The sequence below is a fragment of the Delphinapterus leucas genome, chromosome 18 (genome assembly GCF_059928025.1).
Source record: "Delphinapterus leucas isolate spDelLeu-1000000601 "Yukka" chromosome 18, BTC_Dleu_Yukka2, whole genome shotgun sequence".
Classification (NCBI taxonomy): Eukaryota; Metazoa; Chordata; class Mammalia; order Artiodactyla; family Monodontidae; genus Delphinapterus; species Delphinapterus leucas.
In genome coordinates, this window is record NC_143146.1 from 10144317 (window position 1) to 10157835 (window position 13519).

General features: G+C 39.8%; 1 protein-coding gene across 1 annotated transcript in view; it reads left to right on the forward strand.

Annotated features, from left to right (window-relative positions):
* The window catches only part of NALCN (sodium leak channel, non-selective), a 279093-nt gene that overhangs the window by 96693 nt on the left and 168881 nt on the right, over positions 1–13519 (forward strand). The window contains exon 10 of the mRNA XM_089899398.1: positions 11987–12118. Coding sequence (XP_089755524.1) covers positions 11987–12118 — 132 coding nt within the window. The remainder of the gene's footprint in view (positions 1–11986; positions 12119–13519) is intronic.

Below are 13519 nucleotides of genomic sequence, written 5' to 3' on the forward strand. Positions count from 1 at the left end.
CCGTAGAACTCAGAACTAATATGAAGAAAGGTGACCTTTCGTGTTCTTTTTTTTTTTTTTTTCGGTGGAACCCTTTGATCGGGTAGAATTTTGTAGCACTGGGCAGATATCTGCGGTCCTGTTTCATAGGAGATGATTTGAGCGGGTGTATGTCAAAATCACCAGCAGTGCTTGCTTTAGTTTCCTATTGCTACTGTGAAAGATTTCCACAAACTCAGTGATTTCAAACAACACAAATTCATTATTTATGGTTCTATAGGTCAGAAGTCCAAAAAGGGTTTTGCTGGGCTAAGATCAATGTATTAGTAAGGCTATATTACTTCTGAAGATTTTAGGGAAGAAACTGTTGCTTTGCCTTTTCCAGATTCTAGAGGCCACTCGCATTCCTAGACTTTATGAAAGAGTTTGTGCTGGTATCTTCATAATCCTCTCCAAATGGTTGAAAAACCAACACATACTTTTGTCTCATGAAGCCAAACTGGTTTAATTGATTTTATTATTATTATTTTTTTTACATCTTTATTGGAGTATAATTGCTTTACAATGGTGTGTCAGTGTCTGTTTTTATAACAAAGTGAATCAGTTATACATATACATATGTTACCATATCTCTTCCCTCTTGCGTCTCCCTCCCTCCCACCCTCCCTATCCCACCCCTCTAGGTGGTCACAAAGCACCGAGCTGATCCCCCAGTGCTATGTGGCTGCTTCCCACTAGCTATCTACCTTACGTTTGGTAGTGTATATATGTCCATGCCTCTCTCTCCCTTTGTCACAACTTACCCTTCCCCCTCCCCATATCCTCAAGTCCATTCTCTAGTAGGTCTGTGTCTTTATTCCTGTCTTACCCCTAGGTTCTTCATGACATTTTTTTCCCCTTAAATTCCATATATATGTGTTAGCATACGGTATTTGTCTTTCTCTTTCTGACATCAGTCTGTATGACAGACTCTAGGTTTATCCACCTCATTACAAATAGCTCGATTTCGTTTCTTTTCATGGCTGAGTAATATTCCATTGTATATATATGTGCCACATCTTCTTTATCCGTTCATCTGATGATGGACACTTAGGTTGTTTCCATCTCTGGGCTATTGTAAATAGAGCTGCAATGAACATTTTGGTACATGACTCTTTTTGAATTATGGTTTTCTCAGGGTATATGCCCAGTAGTGGCATTGCTGGGTCATATGGTAGTTCTATTTGTAGTTTTTTAAGGAACCTCCATACTGTTCTCCACAGTGGCTGTACCAATTTACATTCCCACCAACAGTGCAAGAGGGTTCCCTTTTTGCCACACCCTCTCCAGCATTTATTGTTTCTAGATTTTTTGATGATGGCCATTCTGACTGGTGTGAGATGATATATCATTGTAGTTTTGATTTGCATTTCTCTAATGATTAATGATGTTGAGCATTCTTTCATATGTTTGTTGGCAGTCTGTATATTTTCTTTGGAGAAATGTCTATTTAGGTCTTCTGCCCATTTTTGGATTGGGTTGTTTGTTTTTTTGTTATTAAGCTGCATGAGCTGCTTATAAATTTTGGAGATTAATCCTTTGTCATTTCCTTCATTTGCAAATATTTTCTCCCATTCTGAGGGTTGTCTTTTCGTCTGGTTTATGGTTTCCTTTGCTGTGCAAAAAGCTTTGAAGTTTCATTAGGTCAAATTTGTTTATTTTTGTTTTTATTTCCATTTCTCTAGGAGGTGGGTCAAAAAGGATCTTGCTGTGATTTATGTCATAGAGTGTTCTGCCTATGTTTTCCTCTAAAAGTTTGATAGTTTCTGGCCTTACATTTAGGTCTTTAATCCATTTTGAGCTTATTTTTGTGTATGGTGTTAGGGAGTGATCTAATCTCATATTTTTACATGTAGCTGTCCAGTTTTCCCAGCACCACTTATTGAAGAGGTTGTCCTTTCTCCACTGTACATTCCTGCCTCCTTTATCAAAGATAAGGTGACCATATGTGCGTGGGTTTATCTCTGGGCTTTCTATCCTGTTCCATTGATCTATCTTTCTGTTTTTGTGCCAGTACCATACTGTCTTGATTACTGTAGCTTTGTAGTATAGTCTGAAGTCAGGGAGCCTGATTCCTCCAGCTCTGTTTTCATTATCAAGATTGCTTTGGCTATTCGGGGTCTTTTGTGTTTCCATACGAATTGTGAAATTTTTTGTTCTAGTTCTGTGAAAAATGCCACTGGTAGTTTGATAGGGATTGCATTGAATCTGTAGATTGCTTTGGGTAGTAGAGTCATTTTCACAATGTGGATTCTTCCCATCCAAGAACATGGTATATCTGTCCATCTATTTGTATCATCTTTAATTTCTTTCATCAGTGTCTTATAATTTTCTGCATACAGGTCTTTTGTCTCCTTAGGTAGGTTTATTCCTAGATATTTTATTCTTTTTGTTGCAATGGTAAATGGGACTGTTTTCTTGATTTCACTTTCAGATTTTTCATCCTTAGTGTGTAGGAATGCCAGAGATTTCTGTGCATTAATTTTGTATCCTGCTACTTTACCCAATTCATTGATTAGCTCTAGTAGTTTTCTGGTAGCATCTTTAGGATTCTCTATGTATAGTATCATGTCATCTGCAAACAGTGACAGCTTTACTTCTTTTCTGATTTGGATTCCTTTTATTTCCTTTTCTTCTCTGATTGCTGTGGCTAAAACTTCCAAAACTATGTTGAATAAAAGTGGTGACAGTGGGCAACCTTGTCTTGTTCCTGATCTTAGTGGAAATACTTTCAATTTTTCACCATTGAGGACGATGTTGGCTGTGGGTTTGTCATATATGGCCTTTATTATGGTGAGGAAAGTTCCCTCTATGCCTCCTTTCTGCAGGATTTTTATCATAAATGGGTGTTGAATTTTGTCGAAAGATTTGTCTGCATCTATTGAGATGATCATATGGTTTTTCTCCTTCAATTTGTTAATATGGCTTATCACATTGATTGATTTGCGTATATTGAAGAATCCTTGCATTCCTGGAATAAACCCCACTTGATCATGGTGTATGATCCTTTTAATGTGCTTTTGGATTTTGTTTGCTAGTATTTTGTTGAGGATTTTTGCATCTATGTTCATCAGTGATATTGGCCTGTAGTTTTCTTTCTTTGTGACATCCTTGTCTGGTTTTGGTATCAAGGTGATGGTGGCCTCTTAGAATGAGTTTGGGAATGTTCCTCACTCTGCTATATTTTGGAAGAGTTTGAGAAGGATAGGTGTTAGCTCTTCTCTAAATGTTTGATAGAATTCGCCTGTGAAGCCATCTGGTCCTGGGCTTTTGTTTCTTGGAAGATTTTTAATCACAGTTTCAATTTCAGTGCTTGTGATTGGTGTGTTCATATTTTCTGTTTCTTCCTGATTCAGTCTTGGCAGGTTGTGCATTTCTAAGAATTTGTCCATTTCTTCCAGGTTGTCCATTTTATTGGCATAGAGTTGCTTGTAGTAATCTCTCATGATCTTTTGTATTTCTGCAGTGTCAGTTGTTACTTCTCCTTTTTCATTTCTAATTCTATTGATTTGAGTCTTCTCCCTTCTTTTCTTGATGAGTCTGGCTAATGGTTTATCAATATTGTTTATCTTCTCAAAGAACCAGCTTTTAGTTTTATTGACCTTTGCTATCGTTTCCTTCATTTCTTTTTCATTTATTTCTGATCTGATTTTTATGATTTCTTTTTTTCTGCTAACTTTGGTGTTTTTTCATTCTTCTTTCTCTAATTGCTTTAGGTGCAAGGTTAGGTTGTTTATTTAAGATGTTTCCTGTTTCTTAAGGTAGGATTGTATTGCTGTAAACTTCCCTCTTAGAACTGCTTTTGCTGATTCCCATAGATTTTGGGTCGTCGTGTCTCCATTGTCATTTGTTTCTAGGTATTTTTTGATTTCCTCTTTGATTTCTTCAGTGATTACTTCGTTATTAGGTAGTGTATTGTTTAGCCTCCATGTATTTGTATTTTTTACAGATCTTTTCCTGTAATTGATATCTAGTCTCATGGTGTTGTGGTCAGAAAAGATACTTGATATGATTTCAATTTTCTTAAATTTACCAAGGCTTGATTTGTGGCCCAAGATATGATCTATCCTGGAGAATGTTCCATGAGCATTTGAGAAAAATGTGTATTCTGTTGTTTTTGGTTGGAATGTCCTATAAATATCAGTTAAGTCCATCTTGTTTAATGTATCATTTAAAGCTTGTGTTTCCGTATTTATTTTCATTTTGGATGATCTGTCCATTGTTGAAAGTGGGGTGTTAAAGTCCCCTACTATGAATGTGTTACTGTCGATTTCCCCTTTTATGGCTGTTAGTATTTGCCTTATGTATTGAGGTGCTCCTATGTTGGGTGCATAAATATTTACAATTGTTCTATCTTCTTCTTGGATTGATCCCTTGATCATTATGTAGTGTCCTTCTTTGTCTCTTCTAATAGTCTTTAAAGTCTATTTTGTCTGATATGAGAATTGCTACCTCAGCTTTCTTTTGGTTTCCATTTACATGAAATATCTTTTTCCATCCCCTTACTTTCAGTCTGTATGTGTCTCTAGGTCTGAAGTGGGTCTTTTGTAGACAGCAAATATATGGGTCTTGTTTTTGTATCCGTTCAGCTAATCTGTGTCTTTTGGTGGGAGCATTTAGTCCATTTACATTTAAGGTAATTATCGATATGTATGTTCCTATTCCCATTTTCTTAATTGTTTTGGGTTCGTTATTGTAGGTCTTTTCCTTCTCTTGTGTTTCTTGCCTAGAGAAGTTCCTTTAGCAGTTGTTGTAAAGATGGTTTGGTGGTGCTGAACTCTCTCAGCTTTTGCTTGTCTGTAAAGGTTTTAATTTCTCCATCAAATCTGAATGAGATCCTTGCTGGGTAGAGTAATCTTGGTTGCAGGTTTTTCTCCTTCATCAGTTTAAATATGTCCTGCCAGTCCCTTCGGGGTTGCAGAGTTTCTGCTGAAAGATCAGCTGTTAACCTTATGGGGATTCCCTTGTGTGTTATTCGTTGTTTTTCCCTTGCTGCTTTTAATATGTTTTCTTTGCATTTAATTTTTGACAGTTTGATTAATATGTGTCTTGGCGTATTTCTCCTTGGATTCATCCTGTATGGGACTGTCTGTGCTTCCTGGACTTGATTAACTATTTCCTTTCCCATATTAGGGACGTTTTCAACTATAATCTCTTCAAATATTTTCTCAGTCCCTTTCTTTTTCTCATCTTCTTCTGGAACCCCTATAATTCGAATGTTGGTGCATTTAATGTTGTCCCAGAAGTCTCTGAGACTGTCCTCATTTCTTTTCATTCTTTTTTCTTTATTCTGCTCTGCAGTAGTTATTTCCACTATTTTATCTTCCAGGTCACTTATCCGTTCTTCTGCCTCAGTTATTCTGCTACTGATCCCATCTAGAGTATTTTTAATTTCATTTATTGTGTTGTTCACCATTGCTTGTTTCATCTTTAGTTCTTCTAGGTCCTTGTTAAATGTTTCTTGCATTTTCTCTATTTCCAAAATTTTGGATCATCTTTACTATCATTATTCTGAATTCTTTTTCAGGTAGACTGCCTATTTCCCTTCATTTGTTAGGTCTGGTGGGTTTTTATCTTGCTCCTTCATTTGCTGTGTGTTTTTCTGTCTTCTCATTTTGCTTATCTTACTGTGTTTGGGGTCTCCTTTTTGCAGGCTGCAGGTTCGTAGTTCCCATTGTTTTTGGTGTCTGTCCCCAGTGGCTAAGGTTGGTTCAGTGGGTTGTGTAGGCTTCCTGGTGGAGGGGACTAGTGCCTGTGTTCTGGTGGATGAGGCTGGATCTTGTCTCTCTGGTGGGCAGGTCCACGTCTGGTGGTGTGTTTTGGGGTGTCTGTGGACTTATTATGATTTTAGGCAGCCTCTCTGCTAATGGGTGGGGTTGTGTTCCTGTCTTGCTAGTTGTTTGGCATAGGGTGTCTAGCACTGTAGCTTGCTGGTCGTTGAGTGAAGCTGGGTGCTGGTGTTGAGATGGAAATCTCTGGGAGATTTTTGCCGTTTGATATTATGTGGAGCTGGGAGGTCTCTTGTGGACCAGTGTCCTGAAGTTGGTTCTCCCACGTCAGAGGCACAGCACTGACTCCTGGCTGCAACACCAAGAGCCTTTCATCCACACGGCTCAGAATAAAAGGGAGAAAAATTAGAAAGGAAGAATTAGTAGAAGTAGAAAGAAAGAAAGAAAGAAAGAAGGGAGGGAGGGAGGGAGGAAGGTAGGAAGGAGGGAGGGAAGGAAGGAAAAAAAGAAAGAAAGAAGATAAAGTAAAATAAAAGTAAGATAAAATATAATAAAATTTTTAAAATAAAAAATAATTATTAAGAAAAAAAGAAAAAAATTTAAAAAATAAAACAAAAAAACGGACAGATAGAACCCTAGGACAAATGGTGGAAGCAAAGCTATACAGACAAAATCTCACACAGAAGCATACACATACACACTCACAAAAAGAGGAAGAGGGGAAAAAAATCATAAATCTTGCTCTCAAAGTCCACTTCCTCAATTTGGGATAATTCGTTGTCTATTCATGTATTCCACAGATGCAGGTACATCAAGTTGATTGTGGAGCTTTAATCCACTGCTTCTGATGCTGCTGGGAGAGATTTCCCTTTCTCTTCTTTGTTCTCACAGCTCCCGGGGCTCAACTTTGGATTTGGCCCCGCCTCTGCGTGTAGGTTGCTGGAGGGTGTCTGTCCTTCGCTCAGACAGGACGGGGTTAAAGGAGCCGCTGATTCGGGGGCTCTGGCTCACTCAGGCCGGAGGGGAGGGAGGGGCACGGAGTGGGGGGCGGGCCTGCGGCGGCAGAGGCCGGCGTGACGTTGCGCCGGCGTGACGTTGCACCAGCCTGAGGCGCGCCGTGCGTTCTCCCGGGGGAGTTGTCCCTGGATCACGGGACTCTGGCAGTGGCGGGCTGCAGAGGCTCCCCGGAAGGGGGGTGTGGATAGTGACCTGTGCTCGCACACAGGCTTCTTGGTGGCGGCAGCAGCAGCCTTAGCGTCTCATGCCCGTCTCTGGGGTCCGCGCTTTTAGCCGCGGCTCGCGCTCGTCTCTGGAGCTCCTTTAAGCAGCGCTCTCAATCCCTTCTCCTCGCGCACCAGGAAACAAAGACGTAAGAAAAAGTCTCTTGCCTCTTCGGCAGGTCCAGACTTTTCCCCTGACGCCCTCCCCGCTAGCCGTGGCGCACTAACCCCCTGCAGGCTGTGTTCACGCCGCCAACCCCAGTCCTCTCCCTGCGCTCCGACCCGAAGCCCGAGCCTCAGCTCCCAGCCCCGCCCGCCCCGGCGGGGGAGCAGACAAGCCTCTCGGGCTGGTGAGTGCTGGTCGGCACCGATCCTCTGTGTGGGAATCTCTCCGCTTTGCCTTCCTCACCCCTGTTGCTGTGCTCTCCTCCGCGGCTCCGAAGCTTCCCCCCTCCGCCACCCGCAGTCTCCGCCCGTGAAGGGGCTTCCTAGTGTGTGGAAATCTTTGCTCTTTCACGGCTCCCTCCCACTGGTGCAGGTCCCGTCCCTATCCTTTTGTCTCTGTTTATTCTTTTTTCTTTTGCCTTACCCAGGTACGTGGGGGGGGTTATTGCCTTTTGGGAGGTCTGAGGTCTTCTGCCAGCGTTCAGTAGGTGTTCTGTAGGAGTTGTTCCACGTGTAGATGTATTTCTGGTGTATCTGTGGGGAGGAAGGTGATCTCCGCGTCTTACTCTTCCGCCATCTTCCCGGAAGCTCCCCGGTTTAATTGATTTTTGATTTTGGAGTTGAGGCACTGGGAGGTGGACATCCATTTTTGTGATGATGTTTCTTAATATAGAGCCATAATATGCCAGCCAGTATTTGTTATATGTTTTAGTCAGTGATTACAAGCTTTTAGAATCATAAAATTGTGAATGCGTAAAACATTTTATAGGTCACCCAGTTTAACCTGCTACTTAGGAGTTTCCTCTACAACAGAGCTTCTCAAACTTTACTATCCACATTAATCACAGCTAAAGATGCAGATTCTGATTCAGTAGGTCTCTGCATTTCTAACACACTCCCAGGAAGCTGCTGGTCCAGGGACCACACTTTGCATAACAAGGCTTCTGAGCATTCCTGACATTGCTGCCTTGGGGATGATTCTGCTGTAGTCTCTTCTTCATATTTTGATAATTCCAACTGTCACATACAGAAATCAGTAGGTCTTGGATCAAAGCCAAACTCAAAACATGTGCAAACTTTTTCTGATGGTTTAAAAATATAAATCAAAATGACATTGCAGGGCTTCCCTGGTGGCACAGTGGTTGAGAGTCCGCCTGACGATGCAGCGGACACTGATTCGTGCCCCGGTCCGGGAAGATCCCACATGCTGCGGAGCGGTTAGGCCCTTGAGCCATGGCCGCTGAGCCTGCGCGTCCGGAGCCTGTGCTCCTTGACGGGAGAGGCCACAACAGTGAGAGGCCCGCATACCGCAAAAAAAAAAAAAAAAAGACATTGCAATTGAAGGGATTTTTTAAAAAGCTAATGTGTAGGCAGGATCTGAAGAGTCTTATATTAAATATATCTATAAATATATATATATATATATAAATATATATACACACACATACATATATACATATATATATGTATGTGTAAGTTTATCTGTATAGCCTACATCCATATTAAATCATACAATTGTGAAAATCTCAAGTTATATAATATTTTTTGGCACTTACAACTTTAACATTTTCCTTTACATTAATTTTTATAACAAAATGAAAAATCGCGGGGTATAAATTTGGACTGTCCTATGGATGTAAGTGTGACTCTGAGTGTAATGTTGCCAGCCGTTCTGCACTAAGGAAGCCTGTAGCCAAGTTCAAACGTTGGTTGCATTGGATTGAGTTGAAGTGGTCTGTGTAGCTAGCTCTATCTTTAAAGCTAAAGTTACTGGTTTTATTATTTAAATTTGGCTACTGCACATACTGATTACCTTAATTCTTATTTAATATTTGAAAGTTATTACTTTGGAGAAAGTCAGCCGAGCAATGGTGATTATAGCATATCAAAATCCATTGTAAGTGATTACTTTAATGACTCTGTACCAACAGGGATATGTAGACATTCAGACAAAAAATAATCTGATTATAATGACAGCACCAAAGTGAAGCTGTGACAGTTACAAAACCAATTTAAAAGTTTTTTGACAGCCATGGCTAAAAGCTTTGTTTGGACCTTTCAGTAATAACAGTTTACTTAAGACATAAATCCACAGCTAAGGAAAATAGAAAGTTGTGGCTTTTCTGTCATGCAGATGAAGTGGAAATCAGTTGAAATGTTTTTAATAGAACATTATATTGAAAAGAGTATAGAAAAGGAATAATAGTTATGGAATTTAACTCTCACAATGCAAGAAAGACTAAATAAAAATTCTAGTGAGGATAGAAACTTGGCCACTGATCTGCTTATCTACTTTATGAAGGTCAGTAGTTCCTGCAAGCAAATTGATGTGCATTTAAATATGTTGATTGACAGTTCTGGAACTTGATTTTGTATTACCCATAAAATAAAGTCAAGGGCAAATAAATGGATGTAAGAATGCATCAGTAGCCATGGTGACACACAACCTTATTAGATATCTGCTTTTCCAATGGCTCTGACATCTCTCACATTATTAGACTTTATTACTTTTATTTATCTCACTTGGCTCTGGACTCAAATATACAACATAATTAATTCTTTGACCTAGTACAATTTATTTCTCATTCCTGAACAGAAAAAGACCTCATTCACAGAACTGCATTTTTTTTACTGCAAATCTTAATAGAACATTTATAATATGCAAGTGCTGATGTAAGAGCTTACAGATATTTACTTGTTTATGATAACAACTTTTAGAGTAGCCAGTTTTGTCTCCATTTTACTGATGGGAAAACTGAGGCACAGAGAGGTTTAAGTATCTTGCTCAGGGCCAGAGTTCGTATGTGGTAGAGTTTCAGCTCCACGCACTTTGGCTCAGAGCCCGTGCTGTTGCTGACTGCAGGGCCATGAAGCCATATGAATGTGCATATGTGGATGCAGAGAGCCAGTGGTGGGTTCAGAGGCACCCTTTGCCTCTTTTTCTGTTCTTAGGTTCTGCTTTAGTTATGTTCTTTCAGTTGCAAAGACCGAAGGAGTCTCAGGTCGAGATCAAATGGTGTCCTTATGTGTCTGTAAGTACTAAGAACAGGCGAGACCGTGCTACATGGTGGCACCAGTCCCTGGGCAGTTGGCGCCAAGGGATGTGATTCAGTGGTTTGTTATGTGGTCAGCCTCTCTCTCCTCCTTCTTCTGCCCAGGGCCTTCAGCTTCTACTCTGTCCTTTTATATACTTCCTACCCCACAGTGGGCAGGGGCTACCAGAATGGACTTAAACAGACATGGGTACGGAGCCTGGCTCTGCTGTATACTTGCTGTGTGGCCTTGGACAAATGACTTAATCTTTCTGAACTCACTGGAAGAAGTGAGTAATATATCCCACTGTGTATATGGTGGAGATGAAAAGAAATGAAATAAATAACATACTTATAGTATTCAATACATGGTAGCTATTATAATAATAGTCATTTTTTTGGAATGCCTAATTATTTCACCTCAGTATAGGCAGCAGACTTGGACCAGACTTGGGTCCAAATTGTGGTTCCATCTTCAACACGTGTGTGTCAGACAGGAAGTTATTTAACTTCTCTGAGCCTCAGTTTCCTTCTCTATAAAGTTAGAGTAACTTCCTAGGGCCGTTATGACATTAAATGAGTTAATTTATGTAAAGCACCTACAACAGCTCCAGGCACATAATAATTATAAATATAGACATTAGCTATTATTAGTTGTAGTATAATTTTCAATAACATATTTATGCAGAGGGTACAAAGTTCCAATATATAAGATAAATAAATTCTGAAGGTCTACTATACAGCATAAGTGCCTGTAGTTAGCAATACTCTATTGTATATTTAAAATTTGCTAAGAGGATAGATCTTATGTTGTGTTCTTACCACTAATAATAATAATAATGGAGTTGAAAGGAAGCTTTGGGAGGTGACGGATATGTATATGGCCTTGATGATGGTGATGCTTTCATGGGTGTATTTTTACCCCCAAGCTCCTTGAGTTGTATACATTCAATATGTACCACTTTTTTTAAAGTCAACCATACCTCAATAAAGTGGTTTAAAACATAGAGAGTAAATTATTAAAAATAGTAATTTAAAGAAATAAATAATTTACAGAGGCAATAAATTTAAAAATAAATAGATCTTAGGTTTCTCCCACTTTTCTGCTTTTATGATTATCTCTAAAATGCTTTCCTCAGCAGTAGCTCTTTCTCTTAACAGAATAAAGCAATACTTGTTATGTGGTATCAGCTTTCCAAAAATAATTTCTGCACAGAGTCAGTAGTAAGGATAAAAGCTTCCTAACTAATCAGTGAAAATTAAGATACAGGCTGTATACAAGTTCAATGAAATGTATTTTCAGCTTTTAACCAAAAGTCTCTGAAACTGTCTCCCCAGTTATTTTTTAGCTGCCTGCAGAAAAATGATTCCTTTGCTCACACTATTTAGTGACATTCATCAAGTTATCTTAGAAGGACTGTTCTGGACATGTGGTTGCCAAGGGGCAGGGGAGTGGGGGAGGGAAGGATTGGTAGTTTGGGATTAGCAGACGCAAACTATTATATAGAAGGGATAAACAACAGGCCCTACTGTAGAGCACAGGGAACTATATTCAATATCCTGTGATAAGCCATAACGGAAAAGAATCTGAAAAGGAATGTGTCAATGTATGTATGTATAACTGAATCAGTTTGCTGTACAGCAGAAATTAACACAACATTGTAAATCAACTATACGTCAATAAAATAAATTTTTTTTAAAAAAAGACTGTTCTGCACAGCAGCATATCACAAAGATGTTGCAGACCAAGGCCTAAGCACATAGTTCTGTTGAATCACGGGTTTGTTTCTTTGTTAAGAGTCCATCTGTTTTGCCTCCTCAGCAAATGATGCGGTCATCCGTCTTCCACATGTTCATCCTGAGCATGGTGACTGTGGATGTGATAGTGGCTGCCAGCAACTATCACAAAGGAGAAACCTTCAGAAGGCAATACGACGAGTTCTATCTTGCGGAGGTAAGCAGCTCACGGGGTGCAGATCACTTTTCAAGGTACACGAAAACCTCGGCTAGTCATAGCACCTTTTTTCAATGTGAAAATTGCAGTTTGTTAATTACTTGACTCTGACCAAAGCTGATTCATTGTCTGCTTCAGAGGTGTTTCCCTTGGTCACTGTGTTGCCTGATTTGTTTCCTGTCGCCCTGGGCCTGAGTGATCTTTCCCACAGTGTGTCACATTGCCACGGTAACCTTGCCCCACGGTTACTCTGGCCATCTTGCTATTTTCCTATCAACCTCTCATTTTCTCTCCTTTGTCATGTTGTGTTAGTCTGTTTCCTCCTAAGTGTAAGCAAAGCACAGAATCAGAATATTATAAATGAGCAAGTCAGCTCAACAGTACCAGGGAGGGGGCTGGGGAGAAACTGAAGGATTTCTGTTCTAAAAATCTGAGGTGTTGCAACCTGCACTAAAGATGTCCAGTCAGGAACAGGTAGGTTTAGTGATTAAATTAGCATCATCCAGCACTCCGCATCCCATACCAGAGTTTTGTAATAGACTTCTTATTGCTGGGGTAACTTTGTTAATATTTGATTCTTAAATATTTTTTAATGATTTCCAGAGACCACTACTTTTTTTCATTGTAAAAAATTATTTCTAAAATATATCTTAGAATTCAGTGGTTATGTACTTATGTAAAAATTGACAGACAGCTCTTTCAAAACCCATTCATCATATAAGTGAGGAATGCATATCCAGCTGTGCTACACTTCAAGAAATCCAATATATGAAAAAGACAACTTAAAAAGCAGAAACATCGCAATGTGATTTTTTTAAAAAATATTTATTTATTTATTTTTGGCTGTGTTGGGTCTTCGTTTCTGTGCAGGGGCTTTCTCTAGTTGCAGCAAGCGGGGGCCACTCTTCGTCGCGGTGCGCGGGCCTCTCAGTATCGCGGCCTCTCTTGTTGCAGAGCACAGGCTCCAGACGTGCAGGCTCAGTAGTTGTGGCTCACGGGCCTAGTTGCTCCACGGTATGTGGGATCTTCCCAGACCAGGGCTCGAACCCGTGTCCCCTGCATTGGCAGGCAGATTCTCAACCACTGCGCCACCAGGGAAGCCCGCAATGTGATTATTTTTATTACAAAACCACTTTTCATGTACAAAATCAATTTGCCTTATAGTTGAGTTCCTTATATATGCAGAATTCTCCCAGTGCATTTAAAAATGGATTTGGTTAATAAAAAGTCAGTCCACCAACACATCAACTTTTCAGAAAAAGAATTGATAGTATACAGCTGTTGAATATAAACATCTATGTGGGTGTCAAGAACCTTTTAAGGAGTCACTTATGAATTCCTCTCTTGTGGAGGTTTGTTTCCTGTAAGAAAATATCATTAGTATTAGACTTTCACTGTAGT